This window comes from Phocoena sinus, chromosome 14 (assembly GCF_008692025.1).
Source record: "Phocoena sinus isolate mPhoSin1 chromosome 14, mPhoSin1.pri, whole genome shotgun sequence".
Classification (NCBI taxonomy): domain Eukaryota; kingdom Metazoa; phylum Chordata; class Mammalia; order Artiodactyla; family Phocoenidae; genus Phocoena; species Phocoena sinus.
The window spans coordinates 26,730,325-26,750,102 of record NC_045776.1 but is presented as its reverse complement, the minus strand read 5'-3'; the positions used below and the strand labels follow the sequence as shown (position 1 = coordinate 26,750,102).

At 35.2% G+C, this 19,778-nt stretch overlaps 1 protein-coding gene across 5 annotated transcripts in view; it reads right to left on the bottom strand.

Moving 5' to 3' along the window:
- PIAS2 (protein inhibitor of activated STAT 2) overlaps nucleotides 1-19,778 on the bottom strand; it is a 92,694-nt gene that overhangs the window by 56,495 nt on the left and 16,421 nt on the right. For all 5 annotated transcript variants that reach the window (XR_004353160.1, XM_032654504.1, XM_032654503.1 and 2 more), the window contains exons 2-3: nucleotides 11,114-11,588; nucleotides 4,458-4,542 (exon numbers count right to left, since the gene is read on the bottom strand). Coding sequence is in view for 4 of the 5 variants with exons in the window: in XM_032654504.1 (XP_032510395.1) it covers nucleotides 4,458-4,542; nucleotides 11,114-11,588 (560 nt within the window). In the remaining variant the exon portion in view is untranslated. The remainder of the gene's footprint in view (nucleotides 1-4,457; nucleotides 4,543-11,113; nucleotides 11,589-19,778) is intronic.

Below are 19,778 nucleotides of genomic sequence, written 5' to 3'. Positions count from 1 at the left end.
AAAATCACTAATAATACACATTATAGGGGCCCCCAAAGGGAGAAGAGAAAGAGAAAGGGCCTGAGAACATATCTGAAGACGTAACAGCTGAAAACTTCCTTAACATGGAAAAGGAAGGAAAAATAAACAAATGGGACCTAATCAAATATAAAAGCTTTTACAAAGCAAAGTAAACCATCCACAAAACAAAAAGACAATGTACGGAATGGCAGAAAATATGTGCAGATGATATGACTGATAAGGAATCAATATCCAACATTTATAAACAGCTCATACAACTCAACATCAAAAAAAACCCGATTAAAAAATGAACAGAACCGAACAGACATTTTTCCAAAAAGGAAATGCAGATGGCCAACAACATTGTTAATCATCAGAGAAATGTAAGTCAAAACTACAATGAGGTATCACCTCACATGAGTCAGAAGGGCTATCATCAAAAAGTCTACAAATAACAAACAAATGCTGGAGAAGGTGTGGAGGAAAAGGAACCCTGCTACACTGTTGGTGGGAATGCAAATTGGTGCAGCCACTATGGAGTACAGTGTGGAGGTTCCCTTAAAAACTAGAGTTACCATATGATCCAGCAATCCCACTCCCAGGCATATATCCAGGAGACAAACACTCTTAATTCAAAAAGATACATGCACCCCAACGTTCACAGCAGCACTACGATAGTCAAGACATGGAAGCAACCTAAGTGTCCATCAACAGATGAATGGATAAAGAAGATACAGATACACAAAGACACACACACACAAACACAATGGAGTATTACTCAGCCATAAAAAAGAATAAAATATTGTCATTTTCAGCAACATGGGTGGACCAAGAGATTATCATACTAAGTGAAGTAAGTCAGACAGAGAAAGACAAATATTATATACCACTTATATGTGGAATCTAAAAAAAATAACACAAATGAACTTATTTACAAAACAGAAAACAAACTCACAGACACAGAAAACAGACTTACGGTTTTCAAAAGGGAAAGAGGGCTGGGGTAGGGATAAATTAAGAGTATGGGATTAAAAGATACCACCATATATATAAAATAGATAATAAGGATTTACAGTACAGCACATGGAACTATATTCAATATCTTGCAACAATCTATAATGGAAAAGAATCTATAAAATATACATATAGGGCTTCCCTGGTGGCGCAGTGGTTGAGAGTCCGTCTGCCAATGCAGGGGACACGGGTTCATGCCCCGGTCCGGGAAGATCCCACGTGCCGCGGAGCGGCTGGGCCCGTGAGCCATGGCCGCTGAGCCTGCGCGTCCGGAGCCTGTGCTCCGCGACGGGAGAGGCCACGGCAGTGAGAGGCCCGCGTACCGCAAAAAAAAAAAAAAAAAAAAAAAAAAAAAAAACTGATGAAACCTGAATAAAGACTGTAGTTTAGTTAATAGTATTACACCAAGGTTAATTTCTTGGTTTTGATAACTGCACTTATAATTATGCAACATGGTAATATTAAAGGAACTGGCTGAAGAGTATTATCTACTACTTTCACACCTTTTCTATAAACCTAAGATTACTTCAAAGTAAAAAGTTTTTTTTTTAATCTTGGGAGACATAAAAGTCAAAATAATACATGTCTGAATACTGAAAAACAACTGAGAAAATTTCAATATAGGGTAGACACTTTTATATTAAAGAATTATTAATTTTTTAGTGTGATTACATTAAAAATTAGAGATGTATCTTGAGGTATTTCTGGGTGAAATTACACGATGTCTGCAATTTCCTTTAAAATATTTCAGGAAAAAAGTTGAGGAGTGGTCACATACAGATTCCAAAATGTTGATAATTATTAAACCTAGGTAATGGGTACCAAACTGTTACTTCTGCTTCTTAGGAAGGAGATTTTTTACTATTTGATTACCCAACTCTGAAAAGGTTGGAGTTTGCATGCACATGTGTATGTGTGTTTTGTCTTCTTTGCTGGTAGGATCACAAATAGCCTTACTTTTATGGTTAATTTTTTTTTAATTTTTATTGTGGTCAAATATTCATAAGATAAAATTTATCATGTTAACCATCTTAAAGTGTATAGTTCCATGGCTTTAAGTACATTCACATTATACCATCACCACCATCCATCTGCAGAACATGATTAAAATTTTTAATTGAAAATAATTATTTAAATTTTAGTCATTCATTTTTTTTGACTAGTTAATACATTCACATAGTTCAAATAGATACAAAAAAGGATATAAAGTGAAGAGACTCCCCCAATTCCGACCCCGGCCACCTGATTCCCTCCTCCAGAGGCAGCTTATCATATCTGTCCAGACATATTTTATGCACTTACGCAAATTACACACACACACCTTTTTAAGGCAAATGGTACATATTATTCACAATTCCATGCTGAGTAAATAATCTCCTTCCTTCAAAGGCCCACCCAACACCCTAAAGAAGCTTTCCCAGACCACCAACGTTAATAGTAATCTTCTCCTATAAATCAGCTCTTATTTATCATTACTGAATTGGCTCTTTTCATGCTGGCTCTTGCAATGCCAACAATCATTTTAGGTATATGAGCTAGTTCACTAGTGAGACTGCAAGCAACTTGTAGAAAAGAGGCATGTCATACAATACAGTGTTTTGTACCTAATAAACACTTAGTAAATGTTCTCAAGCAAGGAATCATCAATGAATAACAAACAAAACTTAATAATAATGATATGGCTTGGATATAAAATATAATTTTTCATTTATCCTATTAATTTTTTAGTTGGTTTATTACTATCCCCAAGATTGAAAGTACTTACAATTTATAAAAACTGCCTGCAATGTCTTGCCCCTGGTGGACATGAACTCCATCAAGCTACATTCATTTTACTTCTTTGATAATTTCCTCCTCTAAATTTTCTCTACTTTTCCTAAAACCTCTATTATTTGGATATTGGGTCTTTTGGACTAATCCTTAGTACTGTCTCTTTTTTTTTTTTTCTTTTAATCTTATTTTTCAACACTTTGTCTTTTTCCCTTTTGTGGGAGAGCCAGACTATCTAAGCACTACTTTTTGGGAGCTCAAATTTTACCAGGTCAAGTTATAAAATCATTCTGAGACTTTGTTGAGAGCAGTGATGTGATTGACGAAAGAATCTAAAGCTGTGTGTGTCCCATACTCTTCCACGTAACAACAGTGCATCTTCAAGAAGTCAGGATGTTTAAAAGAGAGAGAGGCCCATAAATTTGGATCCACCACCCTGGGAGACTGACAATACACATTAACATATTAAAGACGGAAAAGTCTGGCTTTAAGAACTTATGTACCTACGTTGAATCTAGAATTTCCCAAACTTAACTGCTGAATCTTTACTTTTTAAAAACTCCTATTAACATCTCAGAGAAGGTGAGTGTTCTAATGAAGAGCTGAAAGGATGCAAAAAACCTCTAATTTGCTCAACTCTTTGTTCCAACTTTTAACTCTACAATCCCAGAAAATCATGTGACCTCCGGGAGTCTCAGTTTTCTTATGCTAAATCTTTCTAAAGTCTTATAAATAATATATTATTAACACCAAGGATGACTATATTTTTAACTGGGAAAGTATATACTACAGATTTCCTTTTCTTTCCTCCTATCTCTTAGTTCATTTGCTCTTTATAAATGTGTTTAAGTTTACCCTATTTTTTGAAATGGAAAAGCTAAGAGTATTTTTCATAATTGTTTTCATATTTCTGCTAATTTTTTGGTCTAGGTGAGCATATAGCTCAGAATGGTCCCAGTTTATGTTCTTATCCCAGAAAAAATTATTAATAATATCCATTTTCACTCTAAAAATGCCTATGTTTGGATGATGAAGTTTATGGTCACTCTATCTTTGTTCTGTTACCACAAATTCTTTATGTTGCTATATTTAGAATAAAAGTTTCATTTAAAAAAAGTTACTGCCAAAAGTAATTCAAAGGGGTTTTATTCAAAAGTTAAAATTTTTTTCTAACAGAGTATTTATTAAATATTTGGCTAACCTTAGTCAAAATATACTATGCTTACTTAAGGAGAAATGGCCCAACTGTTATGGACCGAATTGTGTTCCCCCAAAATTCATATGCTGAAGCCCTAACCCCCAGTGTGACTGTCTGTGGAGTTGGGGACTTTAAAGAGGTCATTAAGATTGAATGAGGTCATAAGGGTGGGGGCCTTAATCCACTAGGACTGGTGTCCTTATAAGAAGAAGAAGAGACACCAGGAATACACAGGCACACAGAGGAAAGGCCATGTGAGTACACACAGCAAGAAGGCAGCCATCTGCAAGCCAAGGAGGGAGGGCTCAGAAGAAACCAAATCTGTCCACACCTTAGTCTTGGACTTCAAGCCTCCTGAAATGTGAGAAGACAAATTTCTGTTGTTTAAGCCACCCAGTCTGTGGTACTCTGTTACGGCAGGTCTAGCAGACTAATACACCAACATCCTGGAGAATATATTCCAAACTCCTCTTACCTGGATATGCATATCTCTCTAACTTGTTGAGGTGTCAGAGCAAAAATAAAAAACTTCTCTTGAAACCGTTGAATACTGCTTTGAACTGGGGAAGAAAAAAAAAAGAAAGATAATATTCCAATAACAAATCCAATAACAGAAGAACCTGCAATAACCAGGCACTTCTGATAAAGAGTATGCCGAATTCTGAAACTTTTATGGTTAAAATACACCAATATAAAGTACTAAGCTACATTCATCTTGGACTCATGAAAGTAAAGTCACTCTAAAGCAGGTTCAATGTTAAACATTTGTCATTCTTTATTCTAACATACTAATTTTAATCAAAATATAACACAACCTTCGGGCTTCCCTGGCAGCACAGTGGTTCAGAGTCTGCCTGCGATGCAGGGGACATGGGTTCGTGCCCCGGTCCGGGAAGATCCCACATGCCACGGAGCGGCTGGGCCTGTGAGCCATGGCCGCTGAGCCTGCGCGTCCGGAGCCTGTGCTCCGCAATGGGAGAGGCCACAACAGTGAGAGGCCCGCGTACCGCAAAAAAAAAAAAAAAAAAAAAAAGGATATATATATATACACACACACACACACACATATATATATGTGTATATATATACGTGTATATATATGTATATATATGTGTGTGTGTGTGTATATATATATATATATATATATATAAAACACAACCTTCAAAATTACATTTCATCCTTGACTACGGTATCATCTAATGAAAAGTCTGAGGAAGTCAAAAACACCCCCCAGGAGAATTCTATCCAAGATTCAGGTCTCGTTTGTTTTGTTTCTTTTGTTGTTGTGTTTTGTTTTCAATACTTTATATTCAATTACACAGAGCATTCATATAAGATAAAATTTTTAAACTTCTAGGTTGGGAGACTTATTAAGACACAAAATAATTATCGGCATACAGATGATTAGCTAGTTTAAAAAGATTATCTAATGAAGTCATCCTTCAGAAGTGTATTATTAAAAACTGAAGTGTATTTTCTTCTCAAAGAACTTTAACAGATTCAATGATGTTCTAGTACTCATTAAAACAATGAATGCTTTCAATGAACACTTGACTGAATATGCATCTATATTCCAATAATCAATTTACAGTTATCATTAAACACTGCTTTATGAGAACATTCTAAAATGATAATCCTCCTATACACACGGCAAAATTTTTCTAATTTTATGAGATTTAAACAGAATATAGAAAACTCGAATCACCTGGAAGAATTTTATCTATACAGAAACAATCACTATGTTAATAATCATCAGTGATGTTTAATACTAAAATACTTTTCTCCCTATACAACAGCTGCAAAGATCATTTGGGGAGGGCAGAGTACTGAGGTTTCACTTTTCTTGTAAAACAGTGGCTTTAATTCAGAATTATGAAAAAAGGAGAATTGTTACCAATTGTTCAATCACAGAAATCATTCATTTCCTTTATCTCAGTTCTCCGTCTTCATCCCCTATATCCAGTTAGTCATTAAGTCCTGTTTTGTTTTGTTTTTTAATTTTCTTATTGGCTGCCTCCTATTTTCACTACCACCATCCTACTCAAAACCTATTATTACTTTGTACAGATGAAGGAGCAACCCTGCCTCTCTGCCAGTCCCTCATCAGAACACAAGTGCAGAGCTGGTAATCCTCAGCACCACTTTTTCATCACCATTCCTCTGCTGAAAAATGCTAAGCAGAACTTATCTGTGAATGAACCATGTCTAAACTCCTTTACCTATGAGAACCTCCATAACAATGGCCTCAACTCTTTCTTAACAAATCTACATTTCCAGTGTCTCCCCAAGTCCTGCTCTATTCACTGTCAGGTCTCACAACTGTGTCATTTTTATTTCTACTCCTGTGACTACTCACAGTTCTCACCCTTCCTGATGCCCACTCTCCGACACACTCCATCAATTCAAAGCAGGCATATTCATCCTTCAAAGCTCCCTCAAGTGTCCTCCTGCTCCAAAGTCTTGATTAACTTCTTCATTCATTAGGCCAATACAATATTTGAGCTTTAGGTTCACAAGTTATAGGGCTTCGTCATATAAGCATATAAACTGCTTGCTACTTTTCTCTCATGTTAATATTCTCTCTCTAACTAAACAGCAAAATTCCTAAAGCCCACTCCATACTTCTGACTTCTCCACAATTAGGCTACATGACCATATCCAAATTAAATCCTCATTATATACTTGTTAACTGAGTTAAAAGAAATGAATTTATCCAAATTCTTTAGAAGTGAGATTGTGAAGTGATTTAATGGCTTTACACTAATGTGCATATCACTTTAAACCTGTTTAACTACACCCAGAGGCTTAATGAGTATTTCCTAATATTCAGAAATTTAAGAATAAGAAAAGATGCTGACGCTCATTAATTTGTCACCTATCAGATTACAAAGATGAAAAGACCAACAACACAATGCTGATGAGGTGTAGGGAAAATAATACATTCATACATTATTGGGAGTATAAATTGCTACGATGCTTCTGAAGCAACCAAAATTTCTCTACAAAAGTTGAATATCAAAATATTAAATAATCATACTCCTTGACCCAAAATAGTCACATCTAGGCATTTACACTTCATGAATATGCAACGGAAGTATTCAGAAACACATATGCAAAAATGCTCACAGCAGCAATGTTTCTAAGACTGCAAGAATAGTGCCCAAGATATGTTACACACTAAAATACTTCTGAATAAATAATAAAAACTGAAAACAACTGAAAATGTACATCAACAGGATACTGGTTCAGTTATGGTACATCTACACGATAACAGACCTACTATAATCTACAGATGTACAATATATTTCTAAGAAATACAGTTAAGAAAGATTGTCAAGGCGCAGAACTCCAGAGGGCACTTTTCACAGTGGTACAAGTAGAATAATGCCTACTACCTCCACCAGAAAAGTGGCACAGTGGTTCTGTGGTTAGAAGAGCCTTGTTTAATGAAGGGGAAGAGAAAAAAGATGACATAATACGCAGAGAAACAGTTAATTATTGATATGACTCAAGCTGAGTAATAAATGAGGTTATGAGGGAACTTTCCCTTTTTGTTATACTTCTATGTTTGAATTTTCAATTACTAGCATAAGTTACTTTTGTAATCTGAAAAGCACAATGAAGAAATTTTAAGGAATCAAAGACTCATAATACTTTGAAGGTATTTCACAAAATACCAAACAGCTAGACATATCGACATGTAGATGTTTGTAAACAGTGAACAAAAAGAGCTAGCCACAGAAGAATATATACACAGTATACCATCATATAAATTTCAAAAGCAAGCCAATTAAACATTATATTTTTTATACACATATGGTAAAACAAGCAAAAGAGAGAAACACAAAATCCAGAATAGTGATTTAACTCAAAAAGGAAAAGGCAAGGAAATGGCTTCAAAGATACTGGCAATGTTCCTTTCTTAAAAACTGTGCAGTGGTTTCACGGGTGTTCATTCATGGATATTCTTTATAACAATGTTTTTTATGTATTCTTTTGTACAGACTGAATATAGACAAACTTTTTAAAGAGAAAGGATTTCATCACCACAAGAAATTATCTTAAAAAAAGAAGAGAAGAAAGAAAACAGAAAATTTAAAAAAAGACAAAAATACTGCCTGTGAGAGCAAATTAGAATAGCTATTTAAGGGAAGAGAAGAGATTCTGTTAGCCTGTTTTCAGATTAGGGGATTATGCATCTGTTACAGTAAAACCTCAGCTATAGAGAACCTCACTTAGTATTACTGTGTACACTCATGCTTTCTAGATGCCACAGTTTGTCATTTTAAATGCTAAAATAATTTTATTTAAACAATTTTAATAAAACCAAACTGCAAAACTATGTAATAATGTATCTTCTTAAATAGAATATACTCGTCGTGGTTGTTTGGGGGTTTTATTTGGCATCAATACATGCACCTTGCTGTAACAGCAATTCCCTCAATACTAAAGGACTATTGGTTTCAATATTCCCAAGGGGTTTTGGAACGACATTTTTTGACTTTTTGTTTGTTTTTTTCCTACCAGGGCTCTTTCAATCTTTCCCATGTTGTTAATTAATTCCTGCTCAACAGTATGTTGACGGCTTAGAAATCATCTAATCAACTATATATTAAATCGAGAATACACTGACTGGCCCACGGATATAAAGCATATGTGCTTTGAAATACGGATTTGTTCTCTCTTTCAATTCCTGAGGCTAATTTAATTCTCAGTTCCCAAATGTAAATAGGTTTCTCCATAACAGTGTTCCAAATAAACGGATTTACCCCAAATTTTAAATTTTTACAAATATTTTCAACATTATATAACCAAATCATTAAAACTTAAGGCAATTTCTAAATGTCACTGCATTGCTTTAGACATCATGACACTAAATATTTTCATATGAAGGTCGTTACTGGAAATGATTAAATTTTTCCACTTTTATTTGGCAGACTATATGGTATTACGCCGATGTTTTAACTTTCTACTTCAAAGTCTAAAACAGCCTTTTTTAGATCACTGTTTTACCAATCTGAAATAATAAGACTATATACATTAAGAAAATTCTTTTTTTTTTCTTTTTGGGGAAGGCAGGATAAGGAAATGTTTAAGCCTTGTTATAAACAAAATCTGTTTATAAAGTTTATAAAAACAATGATAGGCAGAACTGAAAAATACATGAGTCAACAATTTTTTAGCTCAGGAACAAAAAGTTATTTTATAAGCTCTGAGGTTTTATGGATTTCTTACATTCTAATGTAAGCTATGAGCAAAAGGCAGGTTTTCTTCTTACCCACTCTTCAACAAAAAATGCCTCTGGCATTATTTTATCTAAGCCACATGAGATACAAAAATTTTATTTTAGTAAATTTATAAAAAGCCTATTACCTTCCTTTAATTGAGGTTAATGAAAGAGAAACTCCATGAAGAATACAGAAAAGTAAGAAAATTCCTATTTCTGTTTCTGAACAAAGGAAAGTATGGAAAGCAAGGCACAAAGCCTCTTAAGAGCTCACTGCTTGGCACACCGCTGACACTAGGAGCAGAGAAGACATGCTGCTGCATCTTCTCTCCATCTCCAGTCATCTTCCTTCCAGGCTTTCGATCCGGTTCTGAAACACCTTCCCCTGTAACCAGAACCCCACATGGCCTCTTATGCTCAGTCCTGCCTTAGCCATATTCCTGAGGAGGTCCATGAGGTAGGGTCACCTAAGCACATTACTCGTCTGACTCTTTCTGTAAACACGAAGAAATAAATTTGCAATAACTCCTAAGAAACATGTGAATGAGCCATGACACTGTATGTACATTGGTACGAACCAAAAACCATGAAAAAAGGAGGAACAAAAAAATAAATTATGGAAACATTTTAAGCAGATAAATGAACCTGGTTAAAAAAAAAAGTTAAAAATGAAAGTAAAATCATAAAAGAAACACAGCTGGGTAATAAACATTTTAAATGTTTGTTCCTGTTATTAATTTTAAAAATGAAAAATCTAAACAAGATACAAGTTTCCATCTACCGAAATTGCAAAGATCAATAAAGGCAGGAAGTAAAAAGTGCAACGAGAGACATTCTCTCACTTTGTGGAATTTAAACTGGCACAGCTAGTCTGGAAACTAATTTAGTGATATGTTATCAAGAGTCCTTACTCTTTGATGCAATAATTCTACTCAAAGGACTTTGCACAAATGCGAACAAACACAGAATCCTTATTTCAGAATGAATGTAATGAAGGAATAAAATGCATTACTCTACCTCCCTGGCTCAGTTTTGTTAAACAAAAACAAAGCAAGGAGAAAGGGCCTGGGAAAAGCACAACCACCTTGGCCTGCCACCATCAGGCCATACTGACCCCATTAACCAGCCCTGCCCCTCAAAATTTCCTTCTAGTTCAACCAAGATGTACAAGTATAGTCCTATACAAAACTAAAAAAGCACATTGATATATTTAAGAGAGTTTTCAAATGACTTGAGACAAAAAGGGTTCTTCCTAGGATGGAAAGGAAAATGACCTCCCGGACTAACTATGAAATGCTATTTCCCAAACAATTTATTTTATCAATAAATTCAAATACCTCTGTAAATAATTTCATTAGCCAGTAAGAAAATATGCGTTTACAGCACAGAAGTCATGAACCTAGGTATAAATTTGTTAAAGTCACGTGTATCAACGTTTAATAATATAAAATTTACTACATTTTCTAAGCAGTCAACGATTATTAAACAAAAAGCTAAAAAACGTGTGTCAAACTCTGCCATGTTAGGAAAAAATTAAGTATAAAAGATTTATTCCTTAGGAAAACAGTTTAAAAAGCTATGTTAAACAGAAACTAAGTCTCTTTGTAAAAATATCAAAAGCATCAAAAGGTGGAACCACAGCAATAAATAAGATTTGTGTCTTTTCGTATACACACAGAAGCAATTTGAGTTCTAAGCTATAAGAAGAAAGTTTGACGAATAAAGAGTTTTATATTAGATTTCTGTCATGGTTGCCAATATTTCTTTTTATTTGTACATTTAAACATTTGGTATTTTAATGCCTCAGTTTTATAATACTAACAGCCAATCATTAATTAACAGTTGAAGGCCTCTGGCTTTACTTACTCTCTTGTCCAGAAGGAACAGATTTCTCTAACACTTACCTAAACTCGTGGGCTTGATGAGAACATCAAGGACATCATAAAAGGGTAAGTTTTTTAACTGCACATCAGGATGAACAGGAGGGATTGGGGGAGATGGCTGCTGCATCTCAAACGTGGGTTTAGTATCTTGAAGCAGCACAGAACCAACAGGAGAGGACGGCGAGTGAGGTGTAACTGAAGTGGAAGGCAACGAGTGGATTCCAGCCACAGCCAAGTCAGGTTCTACAGGTGAGGAGCTACCATCCAAACTGAAAACCGATGATTTGATTGCGGATAAATCAGAAAGGCCTTCAAGAGTCCGTGGGTATCGGCGTCTATACAATTCTCGGATTTTAATCTGAACCGCAGGGCTGCAGCCGCTCTTCAATAAATGCAACGCCCTCATCAGGAGGTCATGCTTGCGTCCACTTTTATTCCTTCCGGCAAAGCCTAGTAACACTTGTAGTTCAGAAACCCTAAAACTAGAAACCATATTCTAAAAGGAAAGAAAAAAAAAGGGATATAAGCCAATAGTCAGCCTCAAGCATATAAAAATCCTATCTAAAATCTACTGTAAAATCTGATTTTTCTAGCATTCTATCAACTGGCATGTGCTAGTAACCAGCATTTTCACATATCACTTAGAATTGTTATTGTTTCTATAGCCACCACCCCTCCCCCATCAATTACAGTCAAGTTATAGTGTTAATTATGCTTTGTTGTACTCAATTTTGGTAATCTATGGTCTATTGGTTTCTGCTAACCACTTCATTATCTGATTATGCCCAAGTGTAAACCCATATTTGCTTTATCACTATGAAATCTAAACCAATGAAAATGTTCCTCTTCAAAACTAAGCCCTACCAATACACAGTGTAATGTCTGTTACAGTATTATCACCAATTAACCAAAAAAATTTAGGTTTCTGCAACAACGTACCTGTAAAACTTCTGAGGTTAAGCAAGAAATCTACAAAATCAAGACAGAACTGTAATACAAAATCCAATGAATTTTTCACCCCAGCTCAAATATTAAGGAACACACAACATACGAAAATAATATTTTTAAATATTAAAGCTAAAAACCACATACATCTTATTTAGCAGTCAAACTTCTTAAATGATTGAAGTTCTCAGCTAAGTATCCAATGTGAAAAATAGCTTTGAAGAGTAAGGATACGAGTGGTCATAAATCTTAAAAGGCAAGATACCCTCCTTGCCACTCTACCTACTTGTTCTTGGGTGTAAAATGAAGATTATAAGTAGTTCCTGTTTCATAGGAACCATCTATTTAATTCAACAAAACCTAGTAAATTCTAAGCACTATACTGCCTCATAAACCCACCTACTTAAGTCATTTTCAGCCAATTCTGAACTCAGAGGTAAAGCACACTTGGGTCAGATTTATCTGTACCACACATGCACCATCTGGCCAGAAAGAGGAGTAAGACCTGGAGCTGAGCAAAAGCCCTTTCAGAAACCAACCTTAAGGAAACTTTCCCCAGCCCTCCTCCTCAGTGCTGCACACTCTACAGCTGCCTGGGATTCCTTCTCAACCTGGTGAGTATGCAGTGGCCACACCTACAGTTGGCAGTGATTCATAATCCCTCCGTTCTGCACTTTTAAGTCTCACTGACAGCCCAGGAACAAGTGCTATAACTCTGGTTTTAATTGTTGGCAATACTTGATAGTTTTCCAAAATGCAAACAAATTTAAATATATCAAAGTAATCTGCATGTACATGCTGTATCATAATTCTACTTCATATATTAGGTCTCCAAATTTCATATTGTACAAGTCAGAGAATACTAAGTTGTAATCCTAGCAACCATTTTATACTCTTGATCAGTGCTGTCCAATAGAAATAGGAACCACATATATAATTCTAAATTTTCTAGTAGCCACATTAAAATAAATTTTAAATTAATTTTGATAATATGCTTTATTTAACCCAATATATCAAAAAGTATTATTTCAAGATGAAAACAGTTTTTGTGGTTTAAAAATAGTCATTTTTTGGGCTTCCCTTGGTGGCGCAGTGGTTGAGAATCCGCCTGCCGATGCAGGGGACTCGGGTTCGTGCCCCGGTCGGGAGGATCCCACATGCCATGGTGCGGCTAGGCCCGTGAGCCATGGCCGTTGAGCCTGCGCGTCCGGAGCCTGTGCTCCGCAACGGGAGAGGCCACAGCAGTGAGAGGCCCGCGTACCGCAAAAAAAAAAGTCATTTTTTAAGTGTCAATCAGATCTTTTTCATACTAGGTCTTCAATATCCAGTGTGTATTTTCACACTTGAAGCACATCTCAATTCGGACTAACACCAGTTCAAGTGCTTAGGGAGCCACATGTGGCTAGTAGCTACCACAATGAACAGTACGGCTCTAAATCATACTCTAATAGCAACATATATCACAAATACCATGATCGTTATACTTTAACTCGCTTCATTTCCCCCATGTGTAAAAGGAAGACTTTATTTATCTTACCCCTTATGCTATGAACAACAAAGATGGAAAACAAGAAAAATTTTGGCCTATCTCATGGCACACCAGTAACAGTCAAGGTTTCATGCATAATAAGGACTACGAAAGCTTTTGGAAGTTTCCTCCCAAGCAAGAAATGCAATGCATCTTTCCCAAAGTCCTCAATCCTAAAAAAATACTTCAATTGAAATCTGCTTATATTACAGTAGCATAAATAACATTAAAACATTAAAACATGGAGAACGCTAATAATAGTCACGCTATCTGTGATTCTTTCTAAAGAAATCAAATTAACTCAGAATACACTGCTTCTCTCCTTACACTTATTTTCAGGTATTCTTCACTTTAAGGAAACTTGTGTTACAGAAATGACCAAATAGAGTACAAGGCACCCTAAAGCTTGACTCTCAAAAAGGAATTTCTGGGAGGTCGCATAATACTTATTTCCAATGGTAACTTTATTTGGCCAAGAATGCTGAAGTAATTGGTCTAATAGCTATTGTAAACATACAAATGAAAAGGAAGAAAGAGAAAGGCTTTCAACTATGAATGCAGAATCACAGCATTCGGAAGCAAAGCAGAAATCCCCCAGTTTAGGGAAGGGCAAAGGAAACAACAGGAACCAGGACTGTCTTTACACTGCAAAATGTTGCCAAAATAAAGTATTGCCAGGCACTTGCTCAAAGATGATGGTGTTGAGAGTCAATGGTACCCTGTGGAAAGCTTCACACCAGCAATCACTAGTTGAAGGTCAAGTCCAGGCATCAAGACTTAGGACTTTGGCCAAGTCACATTATCTTTCTGGTCATCCATTTCTATTTTAAAACAACAACAAAAAGAACCCTCTCCTTTATTTAGCATTCACTACTAAGATATTCTCTAAGGAGATTACTAAATCAAATTCTATGAATATGTTTTTCTTGGCAAACTTCGCTGGATCCCACTTCTTCTTAAAGTGATGCCTTTTTTTTTTTTTTTTAACTCTGTCTTCAACCAATTTCAGCAGCCACCAGCTGAGGTGAGCCTGCTATGAATACTACCAAGAATGGATTTCAACTGTTACTTTCCACCAATCTCTGATGTCTACATTTCTAGTCTAATTTTTTTCAAGTGGATTTTATCCAGTTCATCCTACTGCCTCCCAAAGTCTGCCCTCTAATACTTCAGTTACAATTGCTATGTGCTCTATACAGAGAAATTTCTCAATAAATGTCTGCTGACTAACTTTAAGGAAATTCATGAACTACAGAGAACTATGCTGGTATAACTGATTTTTAAAAAGATACATAAGCAATCTGATTTCTAAAGAAAAGCTAAATAAATTAAGACTAGAAATTTAAATCAATCTTTTTCTTTGTCAAATTTAAATAACACAAAATTATCAAATTTTAAAGCTGGGACTTTATATAACTGAAACATTACATATAGGAGTGAAGGCCACTTGAAGGTGCTATAAAATTGTCAAAAATAGCACAGAATTTGGGGAAGCTCTAGTGGGTCAGCTAACGCATATATATGGAATCTTAAAAAAAAAAAGGTACTGATGAACCTAGTTGCAGGGCAGGAAGAAAGATGTAGACAGAGAATGGACTTGAAGACACAGGGTGGGAGGGGGAAGCTGGGGCGAAGTGAGAGTAGCATCGACATATATACACTACTGAATGCAAAGTAATTAGCTAGTGGGAAGCAGCAGCATAGCACAGGGAGATCAGCTTGATGCTTTGTGATAACCTAGAGGGGTGGGATAGGGAGGGTGGGAGGGAGGCTCAAGAAGGAGGGGATATGGAGACCTATGTATGCATGTGGCTGATTCACTGTGGTGTACAACAGAAAGTAACACAGTATTTATACTGTGAAGCAATTATACTCCAATGAAGATCTATCAAAAAAAAAGTCATGGTAAAGAACAATACAGCTTTGTAAATCCTCCATCTGCTATGATGGATAATATGGGGAAGGGAGAGGAGCTGCTGATGGAAACTGACAAATCACATTATTAATATCGCCCATCCCAACTATAATATTAAAACAATCTACACCTTCACGTATAAGTAAGAATGGATTAAAAAAAAATCAGGTACATAATCAATACATCGAAGGCATGTTTGAGCTGATGCCATAGAAAGAAAAACTATGTGGCCCGTTGGAAAGATACTGCAATTCCAGAAGTCACAGGAGGCCCCAGTTCCTGGCCCTGTACTCCCGTGAAATCATGTAGTCCCTATAATTAAATCCCTTTTTACTTGAGATACTTGATGTGGATCTCTTCCTCACAATGCACTGATAAAAGTAACTACTCAGCTAAAAAAAAATCAAAACTGGAAATCATCTATTAAAAGAAACAATAAAAAAGACACATTTTAAAAACCTATAAAATTAGCCAAAGCTTGGGAGACCATCTCCCTAAATGCTTCCATTTTATACAAGATTTAAAATAAATTGAGTAGTCAATTCGAGAAGCAAAAAAGTAACAACAGGGCTTCCCTGGTGGCGCAGTGGTTGCGAGTCCGCCTGCCGATGCAGGGGACACGGGTTCGTGCCCCGTTCCGGGAGGATCCCACATGCCGCGGAGCGGCTGGGCCCGTGAGCCATGGCCGCTGAGCCTGCGCGTCCGTAGCCTGTGCTCCGCAACGGGAGAGGCCACAGCAGTGAGAGGCCCGCATACCGCAAAACAAAACAAAACAAAAAAAACTGCCTATGAAAAAAGTAACAACAAACACACACCCTCAAAAAGAGTGAAGAATTAAAGGATAAAAGCAAGAAAACAAGACTTAGAAAGCAAAATGCAAGAAGCCTGTAAAGTCAGGCCAAAAAAGGGAAAGAAAATGAATATGGTCCTGAGAATGAGGAAAGAAACATAAAGACCACAAATACTAAGCAAATTTCTTTAAACAAAGAGAACAGCACATGCTGTTATATTCTAATAACTTAAAGATATAGACGTAAGTTATTTCCTAGAAAAATATAAATTACTCAATCTGATTCAAGAAGAAGTATATTATCTTTGTCCCCCTCTCCACTTCCAAAAGTATCTGTCCAGACAAGATAGCTTAGTAAATAAATTCTACTAACTCTTCAAGGAAAAGATGGAATTCTGTTCCTTAAACTGTTCAAAAGCATAAGAGTCAGAAAATCAAATACAAGATAGAAGACAAACATGGAAAAAATGGTTGAACACAAAACACAAGTTTTTAAAATATGCAAATTATTGTTTTTTCAAACTTCAGCAGGAGAATCCACTCATCCAACCATAAGTTTAGGCAAAAGCCTGACAAAACGCCTAGTATACCACCTATTCTTTCTCATTTCCCAAGATAGATGATAATGAGTCTTTTTGTAACACATCAATGTTTCCTATGAGTACAGACACAAAAGCTCTCAAAGTACCCAAATAAAGTTTAATCTACGAAAATAAAAATGGTTTAACATAAATTTAGTAAATTACTTGGTTAAGATGATTTCGGTCCTTCTATTCACATACTGAAATACTTATGAATAAAACTTATATAAAATATATGGAATTTCCTCTAAAATCATTTGTGGGGAGTAAGTGAGGACATACATGAAAAAAGACCAGAGGTGATAACTGCTGGGTATTGGGTACACGGGGAATTCTCTACCTTTGTAAGTTAGAATGTTTCCATAGTAAAAAGTTTGCTTGAATGGGAAACTGGTTGTGGGGTATATGGCACTGTACTATCTTTCCAACTTTACTATTAATCTGAAAGTATTTTAGATTTAATTAAACAAAATTTGTCAGTTTGTTTAAAGCTAGGATAAAAAGATTGTGGTCTAAATACCATTTCCCACAAAAAGAACCCAGGCTCCTTGAGAAACTGGCAAGTCTGGGGTAGAAAAGGCACAAGATAAGCCTACAACATCCTATCCAGAAAGCAAAGAAATTATCAAAGACTACTGGAATCTTGTCAGAAGGACACAGAAAACAACCCAGTAGCCCAAGACAAGCCAATTTGAGCAGCAAAAAGACTAATAACTGCATCAGAGTCAAACACATCAAATATATTAAATATCATTTGCACATGATACTTAAAAAACAACTCACTGATCTCCTTTAGAAAATATTGCGAATATTTAGTATTAGTATTCTGAAAATTGATAAAGAATGAAAACAATACAAAAAGATTTACTGGTTCACAAAAAAGCCATATGATTATGTGGATAAATGCTAGAAAAGCATTTGATAATATCCATTCCTGACAAAGCCTCTCAATGAACAGGAATAGAAAGAAACTCTTAATATGATAAAGGATACCTATCAGAAATCAATAACAAATATACTTAAAGACGAAACACTGGATCATAAAGACCTATGAAATACACGTTATATTTTGTCATTTAAAAGAATTCCAAAGAACCTAGACAGTAAAAATCTTAAAAGTAACATTAATAATTTACAAATGATAGAACTTTTTATATTGGAAATAAAAGAAAATCCACTGAAAAATCAGACCCAATAATAATCAGTCAACAAAACTTTTTGAATTTTCTGTACATCAAATAGGTTTTCAAATGACTTATCAGGGAAAACAGTATTTTTTAAAATGAATCTAGGTAACATAAAGATATGAAATGCCACGGTATAAATTTAAAAATTTTTCAAGACCGACATTAAAAAAAACTGATAGTACATTTTTTTAAAAACCTTGAATGAATTAAGGAATATATTATGTTACTAGGCAAAAGTAGTAAATGCTGAAAAGATGTCAATTCTCCCCAACTTGTTATAAATATAATAAAATTCCAGTGAATTTTGACAGATCAAACTTACAACAAAGAATTAAATAAAATACATAATATGACATGTGGTGATGAACACAATGGACAAAAATAAAGATGGAAAAAGAAATGAAGTGAAGAGGTAGAGAGGATTTGCAATTTTAAAGAAAGTAGAGCTCCCTGAGAAGGTAACTGAGTAAGTAACTGAAAAAGTAATAAAGCATCCAATGGATATCAGAGGAAAAGCATTCCAAGGCACAGGACACAGCAGGTGCAAAAATCCTGAAGAGGAAAGCATACCTAACACATTGAAGGGAAAGTAAAAGCCCATCACTGTTGAACCAGAGTAATCTAAAGGAATGAGTATTCAGATAGCAGAATGATGAGCAAAGAAAAAGACAAACCTGGGGAGGGAGATAATTAATTGGATAAAATTATAATATCAAATTTGTGAGGCTAAGAAAAGATAGAACAAAGGTGCTGGGCAAAATGGCATGCATGAAGAGTGGTAAGCAGTTTAAAGTGTTCTACAGGCAAGGAAGGAAAAGAAAGTAATTTTAGATTTACATACATATATTAAAGTTTCAAGAGAAAATTCAAGAAAACTTCAAGAGTCTGTGAGAAAGCAAAAAAAAAAGTACTAATTTCACAACTAGTAAAATGGGGAAAACATGAAAAAGAGGGAAGGAAAATGAACAACCCACAAGACAGCAAGAAAACAGATAGGGAGACAAAACCCAGCAAAAGCAAGATGCTCAAAATGAAGGGGAAGAAATAAATGCAAATATGTCAGTAATTCCAACAAAAAAAATGAAATAAACTTCCCAATTAAAATAGCAAGATTAGGGGATATCATTACAGAAACCACAGCATCAAAAAGATAATATGGGAATACTAAGAACAACTCTCCACACATGAATTTGGCAACTTGGTTGAAATGGATCGATTCCTTGAAAAACACAAACCACCAAAACTTACTCAATATGAAACTGATAATCTGAATACCCACCTCTAGCTATTCAGGAAATTTAATTCTTAATTTTAAAACTCCAAACAAAAAGAAATTACCACACACCCAGATCATTTTATTGGAGAATTCTACCCAACATTTAAATAAGAATTAACACCAATTCTACATAATTTCTTCTGGAAAACAGAATATGAGAGAAGACTTCCAAATTCATTTTATGACGCTAGTATTATCCTGATACCAAAACCAAACAAAGGCAGTTCAAAAAATAAAACTACAAACCAACATCCTTCACGAATACAGATGCTAAAATATTTAAAGTATTAGCAAATAGAATTCAGCAATATATAAAAAGAATTAACACCAAGACCAAAGAAAGCGTCTATTCCAGGGATACAAGGTTGGGTCAATGTTTGAAATCAATGAAGTACACTATATTAACAACTAAAAAAGAAAATCACATGATTATATATACATAATCTTTTATATATACAGCAATG